This window comes from Salvelinus alpinus, chromosome 4, assembly GCF_045679555.1.
Source record: "Salvelinus alpinus chromosome 4, SLU_Salpinus.1, whole genome shotgun sequence".
NCBI lineage: Eukaryota > Metazoa > Chordata > Actinopteri > Salmoniformes > Salmonidae > Salvelinus > Salvelinus alpinus.
Genome location: NC_092089.1, coordinates 61,985,460 through 62,011,509, shown reverse-complemented (window position 1 = coordinate 62,011,509; position 26,050 = coordinate 61,985,460). Strand labels below are relative to the sequence as shown.

General features: G+C 43.4%; 1 protein-coding gene across 2 annotated transcripts in view; it reads left to right on the top strand.

The window, feature by feature from the left end:
• Window positions 1-8,336: 8,336 nt before the first annotated feature.
• The window catches only part of LOC139574083 (slit homolog 3 protein-like), a 195,694-nt gene continuing 177,980 nt past the window's right edge, over window positions 8,337-26,050 (top strand). Inside the window, exons 1-2 of one of the 2 annotated variants that reach the window (XM_071398247.1) lie at window positions 8,337-9,107; window positions 25,366-25,437. In XM_071398247.1, the coding sequence (XP_071254348.1) occupies window positions 8,917-9,107; window positions 25,366-25,437 (263 nt within the window). In that variant the 5' untranslated portion in view covers window positions 8,337-8,916. The remainder of the gene's footprint in view (window positions 9,108-25,365; window positions 25,438-26,050) is intronic. The other variant, XM_071398249.1, reaches the window with a different exon arrangement.

Below are 26,050 nucleotides of genomic sequence, written 5' to 3'. Positions count from 1 at the left end.
GGCCAGTGTGAGTGCAGACTGAGCCCGCAGTAACTACAAGCCTCTGTCAACAGCCACACAATGCTGGGCAGTGGAGGATAAGCCTTTCCCGGCCATCAGCCACAGCAGAGGGAGGAGGGGTCCAGAGGGGCTGTTATTTCAGGCCACTCTGACTGACAGTTAGATTGTCCACCCAATTCTGCTCTGGTAGCTAAATTGGGGGAGTAGGTTAGGCTAAAACACCCGGAGGCTTGACGTCCCAAAACAGCCCCAACCAGCCCTGCTCAGACTCCTGAGGGTCTAACCCAAGCTGGCAAGCACAAACATGGAAATGGCTCCTCTGCACTGCGCTGGCCCTTGTCTCACCTCCACTGAAGTGACACGTGGAAACATGTTATTAGAGTCTCCAGAGTCTCCAGAGTTTCCAGAGCCAGCTGCCCCGCCACACTCATGCTGTCACCCCCAAGACATCACCCCCAGCCAGCCTGATAGACCTGACACACAGGCCACGGCCTCAACGTTGTAAAGCTCTGGCTGACTGGCTGGTTGGCTGTCTTAGGTCTGGTCCTTACTCCTGCATCTCACTCTCCCTTCCTCCTTCTCTCCCACACAAACCTGAAAGAGCTCCCATGTTCCCCAACATCAGTCCAACTTGAATACACATAACAGCACTTCCAGGAACTAACCCAGAAGAAATCCCTTTTCTAATAAATCATTCAAATCCATTGTGGTAGTTTTGTGATCGCTCTGGTGGTTGGGGAGCAGGAGTGGATCTGGCAGTGGAAAATGGTCCTCTTCACAAAGTGTTGGGTGAAACAATGGCAATGTGTCCCCACAAGCTGAAGTCGACATAGATAATAGTTTCCTTTGCTTCTTTTTTTCAAAGCATCTAGACTAGAATACCTCCCATGTCACACAATTCTTAATTCTGACGCCGAAACAGACAGCTTCTTGAGACCCAATATAACCACTTCCCTCAGCCAGTAGCAAAGTATAGCTCTCAACTACTATATTTGGGCAGGTGGAACAGATTTATGAAATCAGACCAGCCTATCACACCAACATTAATGGAAACCATATAGCCCGTTCAGGCCAGTGGGTCTCGTTTTATAGGCCACACTTGGAGCACCCACAGAGAGTTGGCGCTTTAAAACGTCACATGGAATCCTGTCAAATTCCTGTTTCCACATATGTCATTTAACACTAGCACCATTGTTAAACCACTGCTCTTGACGGTAATCGTCATTAGAATTTCCAAAGAAAAGTTGTTGCAAAAGTGCTGAGATCTACACAGCACATTATCCAGTGTTAAATGTAACACTCTCAGTGTTGATTTAACACTGGTCCAGTGCCTATACAGGTCTACACTTTTCAGTGTTAAATTAACACACTGCTTAGTGTCAAAGCCTTATTTGCATATTTCCCAGAGTGCCTTGCCTTTCGAGTGACTTGTAGAGTTATCACCCATGAATGCATTTGTTAGTGACATATACATGGTTGTTGTATTCATCCATTTTCAGTCCTGTGCCTTCACCAAGTGAGATCTTAAGCAAATAGGTTATGATTACAATTTGATTACAATTATTTAAGACCATACAATACATATTTCATAAGGCCTTATTTTGAAGGCCTAGTTCTGGTTTACATGCCACATCAGGCCTGCAAGTCACATTATTCTGGCTTGCAAAGTGATGTGTAATTCCTATTGGAATCCAGCCAGAGCAGGTATATCTAATATTTTGATTTTGAATCACCCGCAACCTGCATTCAGAAGGACTGCTGGGTTGGGAAGACTAAGATATGAGACAACCTAAACCCTCTAAACTGGAACAACCATTTCAGTAACGGGTGCAATAAGTCCAAGGAACAGATTAGATTAGTTTAGAAAAATGTATGTTATTTATATTTTAGTAGCATAGGATTTTAATCTGTCGATATACATGCAAAAACATAGATATTGAAACAAACAATTCAAAATATAATATGATAATGATAGTTTTGGTTTGACACTTGTTATTAAGACCAACACTTATTTTATAACAAACAAGTGTTAATTTAACACTAACAGAGATAGTTTTACACCTGAATCAACACTAGAAATGTTACACTTAAAAATCAACACGAGGCAACACTGGCCAACTTGCTGTGTATTACAGCATCTTGAAGTAGGCCATCCAGATCTAGTTTAATCACCTTCAAGACTGCTTCCTCGTCCTGTAAAGAAGCACAATTGGGTTTTTTATAGACTGGAATCCCCTCCCTTTTCATTACGTTCACCACACAGAGTGGCGTTTGCTCTTTCCTGTCCTCCATTTCCCCCTTTGTACAGTTGAGCTGCTGTAAACATAATATCAGCCCTGGTTTAGTGAGAGCCCTGGTGTCCGTGTTAGACCACGGCCCGCTTGCTTGCTGAGTGATAGGGTTCCCACTACCAGTCGGCATGGAACATTGTTTTCCTTGGGCCTCTGCCATTCTAGGCATTTTCAAACCTTTCAAAGCAAACAGCACCACAGCTGCTAAATTCTCCCCGTCAATGGGAGAGCGGCTTGGCATTCGACCTTCACCTTCCAAGGTCCTCCTCATAATGTGGTGTATTTCCAATTTTCTCATGTTGACAAAAGTCTTGGGGAGAAAAAGAGGTCATTGTTCAAGCTTGTTGAGTCTTCGTGTGACTTCACCCGCTCTGAACTCCACGGCTTTCCCAACCCAACCTTAGCCCACTACTCAAAGCTAGCCCCTTCCCCTCTGCCCCCTTTGCCATTCTCTGAAGGACAAAAATCACTTTGTCAGGTTTGGTTCATTAAAATGCCTTGCAGAGGTTTTGAACTCTTAATGCTATTCAATCGCCGGCTCTGGCCTCAGCATTCTCTGAAAACTTCAAGTTCTTTTGATTCAAATCTGTGAAACCCTCAGAGAGTGCTTTTGGATTTAATTTGGCTCACAGTTAGCCCCCTGGAGGAAGAAACTGAAGGGGAACACTGACGCTAGCCAAAGGAAAAGTGACAGATTTAGCTCAGATTTGACAATTAATAATAATCTCAGTGCAGAGGGGTGACTGATAGATTCTCAATGTCAATGGAGGTTTAGCTTGGGTATACTGTTATTGATACTGGTGCCCAAAAGACGTGGAGATAATCCAACGTGGTGACAGACTCATCTAGTGTAGCCTTCTCTGAAACCTCACTGAAACCTTTGTTGTACATTAGCCAACTACTTGCTAATGGCTGCTTACATTCAAAACGGCACTTTAGAAACAGCATGTCAGTCTCCGGACGTTTTCCCTGCAGAGACCAAAGATAAATGCTAGTAGGACATCCGTGTGTAAATTCCTCTGAGCTGTGGGTCTCTGCTGACTGCTGCCTGACCGCGCTACACAGACAGACAGCACTAGCGTTGGGGGGCAATGCAGATGGCTCACATGTGCTGCCCTCAATCAGGGGGTCTGATCTCAGAGGTTAGTGTTAATTACAGATTATTACTGAACCGTAAACGAAGCCATGGGCTGCAAGGCTGGTCAGGGGACTTGGAACAATTAGTAACGGCCCAGCTCTATGTTTATACTAGTCTATGAGCCGAGGCAAGTTAGGAGGGTTGCTGTGAAATATGATTTCAATTTGGAGGTTTTGTTTTGGGTTCTTTGAAGGTTAGGGCGACGAAAAAGGTGCAAGGGGTTGCCGTGTGAAATCACTGTTTTCTCCCTGACTGTACGAACGCGTCAGTCGTCACTCCTCCCCCTCGCAGCTCAACTTTCACAGTAACAGCCTGCTTATCGGCCAATCAGAAGGGGTAGAGGAGCTCCCCTAGATCATAGAACAGAGCGAACAGATCCATCCCTTGGCTCTCTGGGTTTATGTCACCTCCACAGAGGTCAGAGGGGAAACTTGAAAGTCCATAGCAGAGCTGTAGAACATTGACTCCATACCAGCATCACCCTCCATAGTTCATGTTCTCTATATTATAATGAAAGTGCTACACATGGAAAAGGAGAAAGAGAAAAACGAGTGGCCGATGGTCCAGCCAGCCCTGACCCTCTGTGTTTATGTCTATGATAGCTCCCAAGTAAATTGGATCATCAATCATCCAGCATTACACAGGAGAGAGAAAAAAAAACATTCTAACATTGCAACGTCAGGGTTAGTTAGACGGACCCACATGTGGAATTGTTTAAAGGCTAATCCTGATAGAGGCGTGGGGAGCGGAAGGGCACCAGATAGCCCCCACCCAAACCCCTCGTCCCCCACCTACCTCCTCATCCCCAAAAGACCAATCATACACCCGCTCCCTCAACACATAACCTCCTGACTGCAGCGATGTGTCCATCTAATTGTGAACTTCCTACAACAAGCAACCAGAAGGTTCTCTATTTCTGGTACGGGTCTGCTATTCCTGTGATTACTATTTTCCAGAACAGGACTATTACCATTGTAAAGGTTTGCACAATGTAGGTCAGAGCCAAAACAAATGTTCACTGCATGCCAAAACATAAAGGAGAGAAAAACACCATTACTCAGCCCATGATTAACATGGCTTTCAGACAGCAAGAGGGTGAAATCACTAATAGAGCCCAAGCAAATGTCCGGCGCTGCCGCATTTAGGACATCAAACGGAGTGTGCCTCAACATCAGAGCAGGGTCAAAGGTCAGGCCTGTGAATGAAACAGCTTCAGGTTGTGCATAATCTACGATGTCTGGAGGGCTCCGACAGGCAACAACTCTCCCAGGGATAAGGACAGCTTGTTGAATAGCATACAAATAAATATGAAAAGGGGGCTGGTTGTGGCAACATCTGGTGTTCACCACCAAGGAAGACAGAAGTCAGAAAGTATTTTTGTTCTCCTTTTTTCTCTTGCAATCCCACAAAGATCTGTCAGTCTCCTTGTTCTCTGAATGTCTGTGTTAAGCATAAGAACAGAGGATTTTGGGGAATTGGGGGGCCTGGGCTGCAATGTACCTGATGGAGAACTGACAGCATTGGGCCTGGGGGTGCTTTTAGGGAATGGAGGCATGGAGTAGGGAGAGTTGGCTGGTGCTGGTGGTTCCCTGATGCCTCACCACAGATTTGTGCTGTGCTGTATTTCTCCCTTCCTCCATGCCCTATGTCCTCCTCTCCCTTTACGAGTTGAGACAATGTGGATGTAATTAGCGCCTCTCTGTGGCGCTGCGGACTGGGGGCTGGCCGCTTAACTGGGCACACATGGCACTGGGACTGGGACTGACACAAGCGCTGTCTCACACAGGAAGGCTGTCCCGTTGACCGGCCAGCGCTCTGCCGGCTGGCCACCACACGGGCGGGCTCCTGCCCCCCCTCCCCTCCCCACTCTCGCTATCTCACACTGCGAGCAAACAGAGGTGCCAGACAACAATGCAAGCTGAGAAACTCTCAGGAGGTCTGGGGGGAGCAAGCTACTTCCTATTCTTGTTTTGTTTTTCTTCTACTCATGCTAAGTCCACGGGAACAAATTGGAAGTGAGGGTTAACAGCTGTAGAGTTGATAAAAAAGGAAACAAGTTATCTCTGAGAACCTTGATAGCAATTGTCAGGTTGACATAAAATGTAATGTGGTATTTTCTTAGTGAACCAGGTGATGCGTTTTGCAGCTTGGTAGGAGTGGGAGACTGTTTTTAAAGATCTACAGCTGTCCTCTATTTTACAAAACCAAAACCCAGAATAACATGATGCAATTCAACCCTACTGACAGAGAGAGTGAATACAAGCATTGAGAGGAAATCCATATACATTGCCTTTCCCTTGCTCTGGGTTCCCCCCCCCCCCCCCCCCCCCCGCTCCTATAGCTCTGAGATGGGCAGAAAAATTGACGTAATTGGTGGAAAGTTTGGATTTCTCTTTCTGTTAAAGGCATCCATTAAAAGGATCTCTCATGTCTAATGGCACGCTAATGGCTATTTCCCTCAGACAGGTCTTTGGCTGGCCCATACTAAGCACTGCTGTGGGCCTCTGCTCTGCGAACTGATCTCCCATGCCGAGTTTCTCCTATACACTGTCCATACGTTTCCTGGGAAGCATTAGGGTGGGTATGTACTGTATGTGATGAATATAAATCCTGCCTGTATGGTTTAACACCCTGGATCATCAGTACTCTGCAACCTCACCTCCGACATTCACTTTCACTTTAAATTGGTATCTCTCTCTCTCTCTCTCTCTCTCTCTCTCTCTCTCTCTCTCTCTCTCTCTCTCTCTCTCTCTCTCTCTCTCTCTCTCTCTCTCTCTCTCTCTCTCTCTCTCTCTCTCTCTCTCTCTCTCTCTCTCTCTCTCTCTCTCTCTCTCTCTCTCTCTCTCTCTCTCTCTCTCTCTCTCTCTCTCATACACACACACATAAAGGCACACCACACCTTCAAGGGAGCCAAAGCTCTGTTTGTGGTTTCGGCAGGCATGGATATACAGCAGTTTGGACTGGTTAGTGGTTGACTGACCTTAAGGAAAGTGGCCTTGAAACTCCAGGGTCCTCCAGGGTCCTCCTGGTCTCCATAGCTCTCTGAGACACATGTAGAGCATATCTGTCCTCGCCATGCTTGTTATCCACACTCATCCACAGGTGGAACGACAGTACATTCCTCATCCCTGAGATGAGAAAGGGGAAAGGGTGAAGTACACAGTAAACCCTCTCAGCCACCCCTAAACACACAGACACACACCTGATTTATGTGGTGTGTGTGTGTGTGTGTGTGTGTGTGTGTGTGTGTGTGTGTGTGTGTGTGTGTGTGTGTGTGTGCGTCTCAGTAAATTCTCGGCACACATGGTTCACAGCTTAGCCACATGCCCCTCACTCAGTCTCCAGACTGAAGAATAAGTTAACTCTTCACCTCAAACTGAGAGGCATGGAGCTGCATCTGCAAACCACTGGCATCTGGGTCCAGATAGAGGAGTAGGTAGACATGTGATCCCGCTGCTTTATCCAGACACCTTGATATAATAAAGATAGATAGAGGGAGAGTGTGGGAGAGAGAAAGGGAACGAGGAAGGGAGAGAGAGAGGGGGAGGGGAGAGGGAGGGTGCAGAGGGAAGACATTGAGAGGAGAGGAGTCCAGAATGTCATAAATTACATCTCAATTTGCTCGTAACTGAAAATAATGTAAGTGGATTATCCTGGCAGATGGCAGTTGATTAAATCTGCTCAGTCTGTTAAACAAGTCTCATCGGTGGAGCTTTATTGGACAGAGAGAGAGGAAGAAGAGTCTGACAGCCAATGTCTGACGCAGCTGCTGGCCCCATCCGCCTAACATTAGAGTTCTCGGGTGCGTTTTAAGACTATGGTATTGAGGAAAATCTGCCTATATTCTGTTTTGGTCTGCTTTTTATCTGAATTTGTAACTTGGTATGATATTAAAATGCTATTACCTAGTTAATACAACATTTGAGTCAGCTTTAACCACCAATGCAAAGCGAAATTAGCATTTCAAATGTTCAATAAGATCAATAAGTGTAGGCCTATTATTGTGATTGACAGCTACATGTTGTCTGAAACTATTCACTTTACAGAGTACTTCAAATGAGAGAAGAGGGTTAGTTTCAAATCGAATTATAGGTCTATTTCTCACCAGTTGAGGGCACTGCAACTGCAAAATGACAGTAAAACAGACCGCTCAGTGAAGACTGGATAAGAGTGCCTCAAGTCTGAACTGTAACTATTGAACGTGAGTGCTTGGTCACTCTGTACAACTATTTCAATTTCGTTCAGATATAGGCCTATTGTTATTGATATAAGTGTAATTGAAGAAATGTGTTTTTATGCTCAGACTACTTTTTAAAGCATGGGTCAGCAAAATGGGAAAATAGGCAACCAATCTTTGTTTTATTGCAGTGTACCGCCTTCAACGTATTATATAGCCTACTAAACAACTATTTTTAAGCCGAGTCCTTGCCCTTGTCACTCAGTCATTCTAAATGCATCTGTCATTGTCATGTCCACTTCAATTTTAACAATACCCTGACACTAGAAACAATCAATCAAGATTCACAGTTTCTGGGCACAAATAGCCTAATTTATAATTGTGCACTAGGCTATCATATCACCACGCTAGGTAAAATAGAGGAAAATATAATTGCCTGATTCTAAACACATCAGTGTTTAATGCCTAAACTCTAAACTTCTTGAAGTTTTCCATGTAACTCATCAATTGCAAACTCATTGCGTGTAACTTATTCCAAAATTCCATGTACTTTTCTTTATTATTTCACTTACTGAATGTAAAGAGCAGATGAGGGCCATTAAAACAAAGTTAGACGAATAACTTGTTTTCTGCTTTTAGTGACATCAGCGCAGTGCGAACCAGTAGGAATCTGAAGTGGAGAATTTGGGGGTTGGAAATAGGTATGAGTTTTCTCGCAGACTCCAGCCTACATGCGCTCTGCTGAAGTTTTGTGATTACGAGTTCTTGTTTCAAAAAGGCGTCAATTGGAATGGGACTGTGTGATACTTTCTAGCTGCTGTTCCCGCAAGAACTGAGACATTGTTATCACATCTGAAACGTTACTTTATGTACTTATTTTTTGTAATTTTTACTTTTTTAATTGAGAATTTGGAGACGTTCCGATTAAGATTTGTTTAGGTCAAATTACACACGAATCCGGGTGAAGAGTGTCTTGAAATTGGATTAGAAAGGATTTTTTCATTCTCTAATATTTCTAGTTTTGTATCAATGGTGAGGAAACAGCAGAACACGAGTGGGACTTTGAATGAGCCCAACTCCGCATCGATTTTCTTTGGGAAGTTACTTAACTTTGAGAAGCTGATTTGATCTACTCATATTCTTAGCTTCTGGACCTTTTAGCCTTTAACTGAACTGCAACTAGTTATTATTGCCTGTAATACGAAAGTTGAATCTACTTTTTGGGGATTCCTCCTTTTATATATTTTTTAATTCAGTGTTTATTTTTTTAGTTTTAAAGACTGTTGTTTTTGTTTGCCACGGTGGATACCATGCTACCGACTGTGCAGGAGAAGTGGACGGCGTATCACTGGGGGATATGGGTTCTGATGTGCGGATTGCTGTGCTCTGCCGCGGTGAATGGATGTCCTCACAAATGCAGTTGCTCTGGATCTCATGTGGATTGCCAGGGTCAAGGCTTCAGGACCGTGCCTAAAGGAATACCTAGGAACGCGGAGCGTTTGTAAGTAACCCGAAAAGCTTTCATCATTCCACTGCTCTTGTGTCCATTTCTATTTTCAGAGCCTAGGTGATTATGAGTGAGTGGTTAATGTATGAGTGGTTAATGTAGTCAGATGCAGAGCCTGTTGATTGTGGTTTCAAACAGTGATAGATACAGCTATGAAGATGCGCCACATCTGGCACCTGCCTTGCCTGCGTGCCGGGGTCGGCTGAAGCTGTATGATCTTGAGAGCGCGAGACATCGATTTCACTCAAAATGTTGACGAGTCTTCGGATGTAAATATTTAGCTAATCTTTAGATGAGTATATGATCGTTTTGTAATGTCAATCTTAAAATAGAGACAACACTGAAACATGTTGTTAATTAGGGCGGTTGCCAGTGTGTACATTTCGTTTTATTTATTTCAACAGAGCCTGTATGGAACCTGTATGAGTAACCAGGCACAGGTAGGCTATATGTCAAAGTTAGTAACATTGGGGACCAATTAGACCAGACGTGGCTTAATGAAGACTGAAGGAATTCAAGGACATACTGGAGATAATGAGGTGCCCTTATCCCCTCAAACACCCATACCTCTATAACACAAAATAAACCAGTGAAATATGTGGATGAATACTTTTACCTCATATTTAAATAGGAAAGGGAAATATCTCATATCAGTTGTTGATAATAAACCCTTATTACTTGATTATAACAGGGTAGAAAGTAAGATTAACAGCTTCACTCAGGAATCAAAGCATCTTGTGCAACAAAGGAGTGAGTCACCTATAATATTGTCAAAATAAAAATATGTGCCTAGGTTTGTCATTTTATGAAGTGTGTCCTGTGCAATGACACTTTTAGGGAGTGCCAGCAGTTCAGGTCTGATCTGTGGCTATAGCCTACCCTGAAGCCTTTGCTTTCTTTCCTGTCTAGTCAGCCTCAGCCAAATTAACCCGAGGACAGCATGAAATAGCAACCCTATGGAGAAGTGGATCTCGAAATCCCTGAAAATGCTGTCTTTCCACCTCTGGTGATTCTAGGAGATGGGACCTATTATCTAGCATAACTAAGCAGCTTAGGGACCTGGGGGTTACAAAACATGTGAGGCACTGAAACAACAAAACACAATCATTTTTTGCTTGGAAGTGGTATGAAAGCAAACAGTGTTCGCATTAGCCAGAGGCTAGTTGACCCCGTAAGACCTGTTGAATTTGAGAGAGCAATCCCAAGACATTTTACACTGAGAAAATAAATTATAATACTAAGTGGGATTGGGGGGTCCCCTTTTAGGAAAAAGTATTTATATTTTCTTTATTTAGTTGCTGGTCAAGTTCTGTGGGACGTTTGACTGCAGTTGCGGATAGGAGGCAGCAATGAGACGTGTTCCCATTTTGTTCACAGTTGTTTTGAGGAAGGATGTTTGAGTGTTAACGTAATAAAAGGAGGAAACCTGTCTGTTGAACATTCCTGCTTTCCAAAGGGGAATGCCAGCCTAGCTCCTATAGAATACCAAAGTAGAAGCCCAATCAATTTTGTTCTGTCATTACTCAGGACCACTTGAGATCTATCTCATTTGCATCTTGTTTGAGCAGAAGGATTGTGTGGGCTTAACGATGGTGGCCAAGGTGGAACAGGCGCCTCTACTCTGGGGTGCAATTCACACCCTGCTTGGTTTCCCAGAACACCCTGGAGTGTTGATTTAGCTCTAATGACTGAGCCCTTGCCCCATGCTGGGCAATGGGTACTATGACTTCACTGTTGGGATACTGCTTCCTCCAATAACACTGCTTCCTTCACATAAATAAATTAATATGATTTTTAACAGCTATTTTATTCTTTGAAATTGTGCTATTACTCTATTACTCACACCTCTTTCTTTCTTTCTTTCTTTTCACTCATTCTCCTTGGCAAACACACACACATACACACACACGCTCTCACTTGCTCTTTTTCTCTCTTTCTACCTCTCTCATTCATATTTTTTGTAAAGAATGCCATCATCTCTACAGTGGAGTTTTCCACAGTTCCCCAGCTTTCCCACCGACTTCACACTTTGCGAACAATGTGGAACTGTGTAGGCTGCTGGTGTGCTTGATGAGTATGTACTGTATGCTGCTCCTGGCTCTTATCAAGCTGTTGGTGCTGGTGCTGGGACCATGATGGATGAACTACAGCCCAGCCGCACCCACAGTCCACCACCACTCAGGGTGGGAGAATGGGAGGCTGTCAGCTTAGAACGATGTGTGTGCGGTCACCATCACTTAAACTATCCATCATCCCAATTACACTGCTAATCAACACCTCAAAGGGAGGATGAAATTATCCTAGACCATTTGTAGCCTACACTACAAAGTTACTAGATTCCTCTACATCCCAAATCCATTGCCTAGGTGGTGAACGAAGTTAAGCTTAATTTGAGTTTGTCTTGTGGTGAGACTTTATAGGACATGCGTTCAGTGAGTGAATCTTCTAGAGTTGGTGTCTTAAGCATGAAACACACAGAGAATCTGAGTGCCGATGGACTGCCGATAGGTACTTATCACCGTAGGAGGCCATTCCTTCTTTTGCTATTACAAAAGACGTACCTGCTGTGTACCGACCTGGTACAGACGAAAATGCCGCTTCTACTTGTAGAATCACAATGCACGGCAGTGGCTGAAAACTTGACTTTGACCCAATCAGAGAGCATGAACCTCCACGTGGGGGAGCCGACAGGAGTGACAAGAAAAGTGAAAAAATTAAGGCACTTTTCCCAGTGTAATCCACCCTTTTCATCAGAATTGTTCTTGCTAAAACAATAAAGATGCATAATAAATAAAAAATTCTGGAGCAAATCTTTACATATTTTACATCTAGCTAAGGAGTTTCGTGCTTGAAGAATACTTTTTTTTGTTAGGTTTGATGTGCACTAGCTTATTAGTTAGTTAGTTAGTTAGCTAGCTAACGTTAGCTTGCTAACTGAGCAAGGCAATCGCACACACTTCATGTGAAACGAATAAAGTGGTAAGTGCAGCACAATGCACACAACACTAAATGATTTACCAAGCTAGCTTTTTGGCCACTGTAGCTAGTAACATTACAATAAAATCACCATGGATTTGTTTCCATGAAGCAGCTGTCTGTAGCTGGCTGCCCAGAGTAAATGCAGTGTCTTTACCAAAGACTAACCCAAGATAGAACACTATACACGTCAGCTACCACAGCAAGTGAAATCACTGCAACACTTAACAAAGAGCTGCAGTCAGTTTCAGAATGAGTGGAAAGGAATAAGTTACTCCTAAATATTTCAAAAACTATAAGCATTGTATTTGGGACAAACCATTCCCTAAACCCTGAACCTCAACTAAATCTTGTAATGGATAATGTGGAAATTGAGCAAGTTGACGGGACTAAACTGCTTGGAGTAACCCTGGATTGTAAACTGTCATGGTCAAAAAATATTGATGCAACAGTAGCTAAGATGGGGGAAGGTCTGTCCATAATAAAGCTCTGCTCTGCCTTCTTAACAATGCTATCAACAAGGCAGGTACTACAGGCCCTAGTTTTGTCGCACCTGGACTACTGTCCAGTCGTGTGGTCAGATGCCACAAAGAGGGACTTAGGAAAATTACAATTGGCCCAGAACAGGGCAGCATGACTGGCCCTTAAATGTACACGGAGAGCTAACATTAATAATATGTCAATCTCTCCTGGCTCAAAGTAGAGGAGAGATTGACTTCATCACTACTTGTATTTCTGAGAATTATTAGCATGTTTAATGCACCAAGATTTCTGTTTAAATTGCTAGCACCCCCCTCAGACACCAGTGGCATAAAGTATTTAAGTAAAAATACTTTAAAGTACTACTTAAATCAAATCAAATCAAATTGTATTTGTCACATACAAATGGTTAGCAGATGTTAATGCGAAATGCTTGTGATTCTAGTTCCGGCCGTGCAGTAATATCTAACAAGTCATCTAACAATTTCACAACAACTACCTTATACACACAAGTGTAAAGGGATGAATAAGAATATGTACATATAAATATATGGATGAGCGATGGCCGTGCGGCATAGGCAAGATGCAGTAGATGGTATAGAATAGAGTATATACATATGAGATGAGTAATGTAGGGTATGTAAACATTATATAAAGTGGCATTGTTTAAGTGACTAGTGATACATTTATTACATCCAATTTAAAAAATTTAAAGTGGCTAGAGATTGAGTCAGTATGTTGGCAGCAGCCACTCAATGTTAGTGATGGCTGTTTAACAGTCTGATGGCCTTGAGATAGAAGCTGTTTTTCAGTCTCTCGGTCCCAGCTTTGATGCACCTGTACTGACCTTGCCTTCTGGATGATAGCAGGGTGAACAGGTAGTGGCTCGGGTGGTTGTTGTCCTTGATGATCTATTTGGCCTTCCTGTGACATCGGGTGGTGTAGGTGTCCTGGAGGGCAGGTAGTTTGCCCCGGGTGATGCGTTGTGCAGACCTCACTACCCTCTGGAGTCCCTTACGGTTGTGGGCGGAGCAGTTGCCGTACCAGGCGGTGATACAGCCCGACAGGATGCACTCGATTGTGCATCTGTAAAAGTTTGTGAGTGTTTTTGGTGACAATCCAAATTTCTTCAGCCTCCTGAGGTTGAAGAGGTGCTGTTGCGCCTTCTTCACCACGCTGTCTGTGTGGGTGGATCATTTCAGTTTGTCCGTGATGTGTACGCCGAGGAACTTAAAACTTTCCACCTTCTCCAATACTGTCCCGTCGATCTCCTTTGTTCTGTTGATGTTGAGTGTGAGGTTATTTTCCTGACATCACACTCCGAGGGCCCTCGACTTAAGTCGTATTTTGGGATATTGTATTTTACTTTACTATTTCTATTTTTGACAACTTTTACTTTTACTTCACTACATTCCTAAAGAAAATAATGTACTTTTTACTCCCTATATTTTCCTTGACACCCAAAAGTACTTTTATACACGCACTTATCAAGAGAATACCTGGTCATCCCTACTGCCTCTGATCTGGTGGACTCTCTAAACACAAATGCATCGTTTGTAAATGATGTCTGAGTGTTGGAGTGTACCCCTGGCTATCCCTAAATTTTAAAAACAAGGAAATGGTGCTGTCTGCTTTGCTTAATATAACGAATTTGAAATATTTATACTTTTACTTTTGATGCTTAAGTTTATTTAGAACCAAATACTTTTAGACTTTTACTCAAGTAGTATTTTACTCTGTAACTTTCTATTAAGGTATCTATACTTTTACTCAAGTATGACAAGTGAGTACTTTTTCCACCACTGTCAGACACCCATGCATACCCCACAAGACATGCCACCAGAGGTCTATTCACAGGCCCAAGTCCAGAACAGACCGTGGGAGGCACACAGTACTACATAGAGCCTTGACTATATGGAACTCTATTCCACGTCAAGTAACTCAGGCAAGCAGTAAAATAAAATTGGAGGTGAGTGGAAATGCCAACCGGATGCATCAGATTCATACATCCAGTGCAACATATGGCCCATTGTTCTATCTGTCTCTTTACTTTACCTAACTAGCACAACAGCTAGCTAGCAAATCATGCTAACAATTTAGGTAACGTTAGCAAGCTAGCTAAACATGTATCTATGGGCTGTATGCGATTATGGAGAGTGAATTAAACTGTTTCTTTGTCATCTTGCTTGGAAGTTATCTAGCTGTGGCCATCTGGCTAGTATCAAACAAGAGCTTTCTACAACAATAGCAACATTAATGCAGCTAGCTAGCTAAGATTGACTAGATCATAAAGCAACACACACGGACATGCATTGCCACCTTCTGGTCTGGAGTATTTCAACAAGGCTGAGTGGCTGACGACTTCAAGGTCTTTGCTGTTTGAACACAAAAAAAGATTGACTGCAGACTCTCTGTTCGGGTGCTGAGTACTGTCGGGAGGCAAGCGTTTGACAATCCTACTGGCGTGTCTAAGGTATTAGTTGACCAGTTGAACTGTCTGATAATGAGTTGAAGTTGCCAGGCAGCCAGCAGCTGGCACTGCCAGCAGGCTCAGCTAGCGTTAGCCTACTGGGAAATATCAGCCGTCCACCTTATAAAAAAATCACCCGGCATGGAAAATATTTGGAGATGCTTTATTTCAGCCAGCACTTAAAAGGCCAGAGCTGGCAGAGAGAAGGAGCAAACGTTCTGTTGCAGATTGTTGAGAAAGTGGTCCAAGTCACGAATGATGCCCTTGAAGAGGTAAGTCCAAAATGTAGGGACACAGAAGTCCATAACTCATCCAAGTGTGTCTCATGCTTTAATGCAAGACTGGATTTGATCGTCTGTAAGAGTCTGTGAGCCTGGGGCCATTTTAGGTTAACAAGGCCCGTCTTTTGTTGTCGGGGTTCTGTCACCAAAGCAACACATCAAGCCCATTTGCTTTGTCCCATCAGACCATCATTCATATTCTCAGCTCTCGCTAAACTTAGCTGCATGTGAAACAGTGTTTATCCCAATCTAAGAAATATGGATAACTCTCTGCATGTTTCGGTGTCTTTGTCACTGTGATGTAAGCTGCGCAAGGGCCCCAAACACTACGTTGCAGCTAGCAACCCAGTAAACAATGTATGGAGCCAGGAATCACTGCATGCTCTCTCTGCTGTGCTGTGAGTTGATCAGCATGTGACTGTATGTGGCGTCTCGATCTGGGGGTAATGTTCGCAAAGAGAGGCAGGATGTCCAGGCAGTGACATGTGAAGTTTCTGTTTAATGGTGTTTGAACAACCCTCTCCATAGCTCTATACTGGAGCGCTGGGGGTCTGGTTAAACTGCTCGCCTTACTCCTTACTTTGACAGTGTTCACGAGAGAATCTTGTGATTTATTTGTGTGTTTTATCACTGTCCCCGCTTGTTTAAATCTCTGGCAGTGCACCTCGTTCTTTCCCCCTGTTTGTGTGTTGGCTGCTTTCTTCTCTTCCTCCTTGGCTTCTTCCATCTTCCTTGGTTTACATATGCTGTGTGTCTCCTGCACCTTAAGCCCCGGGCTGCTCCGGCGTCTGTCAGATCGAGTTTCACACAGAAGCGTTAAAAGTGCCCCTGTCACCTCTGAAGTCCGCCGTACAGATGTAATCTAAGGAGTCATGTACTGTACAAACTGCAAACACTGACTCAGGTATGCTGGGATGATCGAGCTGCCTGCCTGCCTGTCAGGCCTTGAAAATAAACGATTGTGAAAGTAAACAGTGGCAATGAGACAAAAATAGAAATCATTTTTGTCGGCTGTGCATAGTCTGAAGTGGGTGTCCTTCAGCTGGGAACTCATCCAGGCAGTGCGTTAAAGAAAATATTTAGAAAACAAAAGTCCCAGTGAAATGCAACCTATCCCGCTAACGCTGCCTCACAAACAATGGAAAATGGCACAGATTGTTGCTGTCATCTTCCTTGGTCATCTTTGTTCACCGAGCGAATAGCGTTAACATTCCATGGCTGAGTCATCGTCAGGCCAGTGATGAAGTGGTGTCTGTTATTTTTGTAAATACAGAGCAGTTCTTCGTCTGAAATGTTAGGATGTTAGGATTAGGAAGTACTATGTGAGCATGACAGCTAGGTTACAGTGAGCTCCGAAAGTATTGGGAGTGTGACATTTTTTTGGTGTTGTTTTGGCTCTGTACTCCAGCACTTTGGATTTGAAATGATACAACGAGGTTAAAGTGCATACCGTCAGCTTTAATTTGAGGGTATTTTCATCCATATCGGGTGAACCGTTTAGAAATTACAGCTCATTTTGTACATAGTCCCCCCCCATTTTAAGACAAATTAACTTGTTAATTAAAAGTTTAGTGTTTGGTCCCATATTCCTAGCACGCAATGATTACATCAAGCTTGTGGCTCTACAAACTTGTTGGATACATTTGTTGTTTGTTTTGGTTGTGTTTCAGATTATTTTGTGCCCAATAGAAATTGTAAATAATGTATTGTGACATTTTGGAGTCACTTTTATTGTAAATAAGAATGTAATATATTTCTAAACAGTTCTACATTCATTTGGATGTTACCATGATTACGGATAGTCCTGAATGAATCGTGAATAATGATGAGTGAGAAAGTTACAGAAGCACAAATTTCATACCCCCACATATCCCCTATTGTAATGGTGTCTTGGGGTTATGATATTTGTGCCTCCATCTTTCTCGCTCATCATTATTCACGATTCATTCAGTACTATCCGTAATCATGATAGCATCCACATTAATGTAAAAGTGTTTAGAAACATATTCTAAAATGGGGAGACTATGTACAAAAAGTCCTGTAATTTTTAAACGGTTCACCCAATATGGATGACAATATCCTCAAATTAAAGCTGACTTTAACCTCATAGTCATTGTATCATTTTAAATCCATAGTGCTAAAGTACAGAGCCAAAATAAAACACATTTTTTACAGTACCAATACTTTTAGAGCTCACTGTATATCTCCTTTCCCGTCTTTTTGTGTGTGACTCCTTTACTGAATGTATTGAGAGAGTAGGTCAGAGTCCTGTTTATTTGCAGTAATGGTGACGTTGTGCAATTATTATCATTACATGTAGCTACTTGTAGGTTAAAGATGTTTGCCAAGCTCAAGTGATCCATGAACTATACACATGTTATTAGGGTGACCACATGTACCGGATAATTTTTTACCTTTATTTAACTAGGCAAGTCAGTTAAGAACAAATTCTTATTTTCATTGACGGCCTAGGAACGGTTGGGTTAACTGCCTTGTTCAGGGGCAGAACGACAGATTTTTACCTTGTCAACTCGGGGATTTGATCTTGCAACCTTTCCAACTAGTCCAACGCTCTAACCACTAGGCTACCTGCCGCCCCGGTGGAATAGTCCCGCATTTTGACACGTAGGCCAATATAATATCGTCAACCTATCACATTTGTAAAATCCTTTTGGTCTAAATTCCAGCTAAACTTGGAGAGGACAGCACCCCAAAAATATGAATGTACTGTAGACTACACTGACCTGTGAATGTCCCGCAAATATCATCCCTTTGTCACATCATTTGGGTATTTTAAATGTGGTCACCCTGCATGTTAAGTAGGTGTCTATGATAATGTGTTTTGAAGGGGCACTCTCCACAGAGATGTCAGGGTTGATTTGTCGCCCTAGGAATGCAGTAACATTGGTGTCCAGTGGTGTGTGCGTGCGTGTACAATGGCTTGCGAAAGTATTCACCCCCTTTGGCATTTTTCCTATTTTGTTGCCTTATAACCTGGAATTAAAATTGATTTTTGGGGGGTTTGTATCATTTGATTTACACAACATGCCTACCACTTTGAAGATGCAAAATATTTTTTTTTATTGTGAAACAAACATGTAATAAGACAGAAAAACAGAAAACTTGAGCGTGCATAGCTATTCACCCGCCCAAAGTCAAAACTTTGTAGAGATACCTTTTGCAGCAATTACAGCTACAAGTTTCTTGGGGTATGTCTCTATAAGCTTGGCACATCTAGACACTGGGATTTTTGCCCATTCTTCAAGGCATAACGGCTACAGCTCCTTCAAGTTGGATGGGTTACGCTGGTGTACAGCAATCTTTAAGTCATACCACAGATTCTCAATTGGATTGAGGTCTGGGCTTTGACTAGGCCATCCCAAAACATTTAAATGTTTCCCCTTAAACCACTCGAGTGTTGCTTTATTCATATGCTTAGGGTCATTGTCCTGCTGGAAGGTGAACCTCCGTCCCAGTCTTAAATCTCTGGAAGACTGAAACAGGTTTCCCTCAAGAATTTCCCTGTATTTAGCGTCATCCATCATTCCTTCAATTCTGACCAGTTTCCCAGCCCTGATGAAAAACATCCCCACAGCATGATGCTACGACCACCACATCTCGGGGTGATGAGAGGTTGTTGGATTTGCGCCAGACATAGTGTTTTCCTTGATGGCCAAAAAGCTAAATTTTAGTCTCATCTGACCAGAGAACCTTCTTCCATATGTTTGGGGAGTCTCCCACATGTCTTTTGGCAAACACCAAACGTATTTGCTTATTTTTTTCTTTAAGCAATGGCTTTTTTCTGGCCTCTCTTCCATAAAGCCCAGTTCTGTGGAGTGTACGGCTTAAAGTGGTCCTATGGACAGATACTCCAATCTCCACTGTGGAGCTTTGCAGCTCCTTCAGGGTTATCTTTGGTCTCTTTGTTTCCTCTCTGATTAATGCCCTCCTTGCCTGGTCCGTGAGTTTTGGTGGGCGGCCCTCTCTTGTCAGGTTTGTTGTGGTGCCATATTCTTTTCATTTTTTAATAATGGATTGAATGGTGCTCCGTGGGATGTTCAAAGGTTTCTGATATTTTATTGTAACCCAACCCTGATCTGTACTTCTCCACAACTTGGTCCCTGACCTGTTTGGAGAGCTCCTTGGTCTTCATAGTGCCGCTTGCTTGGTGGTGCTCCTTGCTTAGTGGTGTTGCAGACTCTGGGGCCTTTCAGAACAGGTGCATATATACTGAGAGCATGTGACAGATCATGTGACACTTAGATTGCACACAGGTGGACTGTTTTTAACTAATTATGTGACTTCTGAAGGTAATTGGTTGCACCAGATCTTATTTAGGGGCTTCATAGCAAAGGGGGTGAATACATATGCACCCACCACTTTTCAGTTTAAAATTTTTTTGAATTTTTTTGAAAGTACTTTTTTTCATTTCACTTCACCAATTTTGACTATTTTGTCTATGCCCATTTCCTGAAATCCAAATAAAAATCAATTAAATTACAGGTTGTAATGCAATAAAATAGGAAAAACGCCAAGGGGGTGAATTATTTTGCAAGGCACTGTATGTGTTGCATCCAGACCCTTCTGGAGGAGATGAAAGAAAGGCAGAAAGAGAATATTTGATTCCTCAGACTCGTGATTGGGTTACAAACCTCCCTATTTGATCTGTCACAAGTGGAAATGAAGTGGCTTTCCAACAGGAAAACACACAGGACTGGGAAGAGGGAAGAGCTTGAATGTGCTGGAAAAAAAGGGAGGACTGCGGTAGGGAGGGAAGGAGGGAGCAATGGGCCACGTTCCACCCTGGAAACCACCAATATCCCGATAAGAGCCTTAGAAAATCATTGCATCAGCTGCAGTAAAGTCTCAAATGTCTTGTAGTTTGTGTGTGATCTGGAAATATTTGTGATGGTAGCCATCATTCAATGGCCTGTGCAGATCTGTGTAGTTACATAAATCAGTTAACATTCCAATGAGAACATGATAACTTTAAAATGTCTGCTATGTTAATTGCAGATCTCCAATTACTTGTCAACTGTTCAGTGTAATATGGTCATGTAAGTGCTCGAGGAAAGAATGTTCTCATCAGTTCTGTCCACATTCGTCCTAATACAATGTAAATGAAAGACATTATAATGTTCTACCAAATGAAATGGCAGCTTACATACACATTGCATTCGGAAAGTATTCAGACCCCTTCACTTTTTCCACATTTTGTTACGTTACAGCCTTATTCAAAAATGTTTTAAATACATATTTTTTTCTTGTCAATCTACACACAATACCACATAATGACGAAGCAAAAACAGGTTTTTATATTTTTTTGCAAATGTATAAAAAAGCAAAAACAAAAATACCTTATTTACATAAGTATTCAAACCGTTTGCAAGAGACTCAAAATTGAGCTCAGGTGCATCCTGTTTCCATTGATCATCCTTGTGATGTTTCTACAACTTGATTAGAGCCATCCTGTGGTAGATTATATTGATTGGACATGATTTGGAAAGGCACACACCTATCTATATAAGATCCCATAGTTGACGATATATGTCAGAGAAAAAACCAAGCCATGAGGTCGAAGGAATTGTCCATAAAGATCCGAGACAGGATTATGTCGAGGCACAGATCTGGGGAAGGGTACCAAAAAATGTCTGTAGAATTGAAGGTCCGCAAAAACCCTATGACCTCCATCATTCTTAAATGGAAGAAGTTTGGAACCACCAAGACTCTTCCTAGAGCAATCGGGGGAGAAGGGAATTGGTCAGGGAGGTGACCAAGAACCCAATGGCCACTCTGAGTGAGCTCCAAAATTCCTCTGTGGACATGGGAAAACCTTCCAGAAAGACAACCATCTCTGCAGCACTCCACCAATCAGGCCTTTATGGTAGAGTGGCCAAATGGAAGCCACTCTTCAGTAAAAGGCATACGACAGACCACTTGGAGTTTGCCGAAAGGCACCTAAAGGACTCTCAGACCATGAGAAAGAAGATTTGCTACGGTGAAGCATGGTGGTGGCAAGATGAACGGAGCAAAGTATAGAGAGATTCTTGAGAAAAACCTGCTCCAGAGAGCTCAGGACCTCAGACTGGGGTGAAGGTTCACCTTCCAACAGGACAACGACCTTTCCACTAGATGTTGGAACATTACTGCGGGGACTTGCTTTCATTCAGCCACAAGAGCATTTGTGAGGTCGAGCACTGATATTGGGCAATTAGGCCTGGCTCGCAGTCGGCGTTCCAATTTATCCCAAAGGTGTTCGATAGGTTATGGTCTGGGCTCTACGCAGGCCAGTGAAGTTCTTTCACACCGATCTCGACAAACCATTTGTGTATGGACCTCGCTTTGTGCCCGGGGGCATTGTCATGCTGAAACAGGAAAGGGTCATTGTATGCTGTAGCGTTAAGATTTCTTTCAATTGAACTAAGGGGCTTAGCCCGAACCACGAAAAACAGCTCCATTATTCCTCCTCCACCAAACTTTACAGTTGACACTATGCACTCGTGCAGGTAGCCTTCTCCTGGTATCTGCCAAACCCAGATTTGTCAATCAGCCAGATGTTGAAGCGTGTTTCATCACTCCAGAGAATGCGTTTCCACTGCTCCAGAGTCCAATGGCGGCGAGCTTTCCACCACTCCAGCCGACACTTGGCATTGTGCATGGTGATCTTAGGCTTGTGTGCGACTGCTCGGCCATTGAAACCCATTTCATAAAGCTCCCGACTTAACAGTTCTTGTGCTGACGTTGCTTCCAGAGGCAGTTTTGAACTCAGTAGTTAGTGTTGCAACCAAGGACAGATTATTTTTACCCACTAGCAGGAGTGGGCAATTCCAGTCCTCGAGGGCCTGATTGGTGTCACAGTTTTGCCCCAGCCCCAGCTAACACACCTGACTCCAATAATCGCCTAATCATGATCTTCAGTTTAGAATGCAATTTGATTAATCAGCTGTGTTTGTTAGGGATGGAGAAAAAGTGTGACACCAATCAGGCCCCCGAGGACTGCCCACCCCAGCGCTATGCATTTCAACACTCAGCGATTTAGTTCTGTGAGCTTGTGTGGCCTACCACTTCATGGCTGAGCCGTTGTTGCTCCTAGACGTTTCCACTTCACAATAACAGCACTTACAGCTCTAGCAGGGCAGAAATTTGACGAACTGACTTGTTGGAAAGGTGACATCCTACTGTATGACGATGCTACGTTGAAAGTCACTGAGCTCTTCAGTAAGGCCATTCTACTGCCAGTGTCTATGGAGATTGCATGTCTGTGTGCTCAATTTTATACACCTTTCAGCAACGGGTCGGGCTGAAACAGCCGAATCCACTAATTTGAAGGGGTGTCCACATACTTTTGTATATATAGTGTAGTTCTGAGCACTAGAGGAGTAACTCAATTAAGATTCCAAACATGGTTTAGAGGCTTTGAGAAGGAAATGGAGCATACCTATCTGCTGTGGAAGACCAGACGACTTCGGCTTCAAGGAAAATAACAGGAGATTACAGGAGGAAACACATTGTGAAGCAAAATGTTAGATGGAGAAAAGAGAGATCATTTATATGTTTTCTCCCATGGATTTGAAGGGGCTTTGGGGGGCTTTTCGTTACGTGTCACCCGGTATGTCATTTGTGCAACATAATGTTCCTGGGCCAAAATAAATGGATTTTCTTGTCCGGTCGGTCGATGTATCAATAAAGCGGTCTTGTAAGTGATTTCGCCCGAGGTAAAGTAAAACACTCTGTCAGCTTCTGTGCCAGACGAGTTGGTTCAGTGGTTTAAAGGCCTTGAGTGGGTGGGGTGGCCTGGGGGTTGGCATTGTGAGGCCTTGAACACCTGCTGTTTGGATTGCCACCTTATCCCTCACACAAATGAAAACATACAATGGGCAGCAGGGTGCACAAAAGCCGCTTGTCGATTGCTGACCCCTACCTGATCACTTAAAGGAGCGTTCTAAAAGCTGGTTTAATTGACTTCTTTGAGTAGCGATGCCTGATTATATTCCCTGGTGAAGCATGTTTTCCACACTGTAACAGTTACTGGGAACAGTGAAGGATAGAGATAAGAGAGGAGAGATTGTAGAGCGAGGGAGGAAGAAAGCTGGGTTAGAGAAGGGGAGCGAGATAGTGTTGTGTGGGACTGAGAGGCAGGGAGAGAGAGAGAGAGAGTGTGAGTGAGGGACAGAGAGTTGAAGGTCAGAGTGAGAAGTTGAAAGGGTGAGAGTAAGGGACAGGAGGGCAATAGAAAAAGCAGCGAGAGTGAGAGATGGAACAGAGAGAGGGTGAGAGAGAGTGAGAGAGAGCAGAGAGGGGGAGAGTGAAGAGCAGAGAGAAGAGCAGGGAGAGGGTGAGAGAGGAGAGCAGAGAGAGGGTGAGAGAGAAGAGCAGAGAGAGGGTGAGAGAGAAGAGCAGAGAGTGTGAGAGAGAAGAGCAGAGAGAGGGTGAGAGAGAAGAGCAGAGAGAGTGTGAGAGAGAAGGGCAGAGAGAAGAGCAGAAAGAGAGCAGAGAGAGGGTGAGAGAGAAGAGCAGAGAGAGGATGAGAGTGAGGAATGGGAGGGTGACTTCACCAGCAGTCAGGCCCCTGTCCTCTCTAAGGCCACAATATGGCTCCCATTAGAGCTCTTTATGTACAGAGCTGGGGAAGCCTTTTGAAATCCAATATGCCTTTAAATCAGATTTATAAATGTTTATGTATATTATGAGAAACATACACTGAGCCCCACGTCAGGAGAACCGTGTGTGTGTGTGTGTGTGTGTGTGTGCGTGTTAGCGATGGGGAAGAAGATCGATACAGTTACATATCGCAGTATTCTTTTTGGAAAATATTATATCGATATTTGACTCCAAATGTTGATTTGGAAAATGTTTTAAATAGTATTGTAGGTAGCGTTACCTAGCGCTAGTCAGGTGTACCTGCGGCAAAACACTTTTTAATCGTATAGCTTATTCTCCATCTTCTTTTTAAGTAGTGAGCCAACATATAAAACTAATTTCCTCACGCTCTCTCTTGTCTCTCTGTAGAAGACATATAGTGAGCAATATGTTTGGAACATCAAATCACAATAAAATCGCAGTATGAATTCGCAACACATATAGAATCGTGAGAATCGCAGCACATATCGTATCGGCATCTAAGTATTGTGATAATATCGTATTGTGAGGTTCCTGGCCATTTCCAACCCTAGTGTGTGCGTGTGAGAGTGTGTGTGTGTCTGTGTGTCTGTGTGTGCTTACGTGTGCTCATGCAAGAGTGTGTGTGAGGCTGTGTGTGTATTTAATGTGTGTTTTTTCTTCCCTAATTCTTCCTTTGTGGCGTACATTCTGAGAAGTAGTTAAATCAGAGTAACAGTCTGCAAGCAAGATAAGCTTTTGGCTCCAGAGAGAAAAATGTATCAAATCAGAAGTGACATCAATGTATATTTGTTCAAGGCCTTTGTCATTCTCCAGTCTTGTCCTACATTCATGCTGTCAGTATGGACTGTATACAATACACACTGACATAGTTACGGGCAGGCCTATGATCCCCACGCAATGGTATGTGGATTTCCAGGAGTGAGCAAACATGCGCACGCACGCACGCACGCACGTACGCACGCACACACACACACACACACACACACACACACAAGGCAGAGAGAGACTGAAGAGAAGGTGCTCTTCTCCACATCTCAGGGACAATCCTCCATAGCGTGGAGGACACCCAGCACACCACCTCACAGCCACCGTGCCCGGCCATCATCTCCACAGAGCAGAGCAGTGTGCTGCTTGGGCCGCGGCCAGGGGACCTCTGCATTACCATCCAATGTTCACCAGCGTGGATAGAGAACTGATAGACTGACCCTGATTATGATGATGTGTGATTATCGTTCTAACCTCTCTCTCTCTCTCTCTCTCTCTCTCTCTCTCTCTCTCTCTCTCTCTCTCTCTCTCTCTCTCTCTCTCTCTCTCTCTCTCTCTCTCTCTCTCTCTCTCTCTCTCTCTCTCTCTCTCTCTCTCTCTCTCTCTCTCTCTCTCTCTCTCTCTCTCTCTCTCTCTCTCTCTCTCTCTCTCTCTCTAGGGATTTGGACAGGAATAACATCACCAGGATCACTAAAGTTGACTTTTCTGGCATCAAGAACCTGCGAGTTCTGTAAGCATTTTCTCCGTCCTTCACACATAAGCATGATAATAAGACCAAATTTGATATAACGTTGATATACACTGAGTTTGCATGCACCCCCCCCCCCTCCCAATGTTGACTCCAATGCATCCAACAGTTGTGTCAAGTTGGCTGGATGTCCTTTAGGTGGTGGACCATTCTTGTTACACATGGGAAACTGTTGAGGGTGAAAAACCTATTAACATGCCCAGTTCAAAGGCACTTAAATATTTTGTCTTGCCCATTCACCGTCTGAATGACGCTCAATCCATGTCTCAATTGTCTCAAGGTTTAAAAATCCTACCTAAATTTGGACCTGCCCAGGTTGCTTTGTTTAATGCATTTGTGTCATTAAGGGAGAAACATTGGTTACAGTCATTAGGAAAGAAACAGGTCATAGTGATTAAGTAAGTCATTTTGAATTTACTATGTTTATGTTTAATCTATAAGTAGCTGTCTAAAATCCCACGATTACGAGTCATTGGAAATAACCAAGCAAATGGAAATGTGTAATCATGGAAGCAAAATGTCATAATTGCACAACGTTTACAAGGTTAAAAAGCATAGCGTTCGTACGTTTTTACCTGGCTAATGACATGCAGTA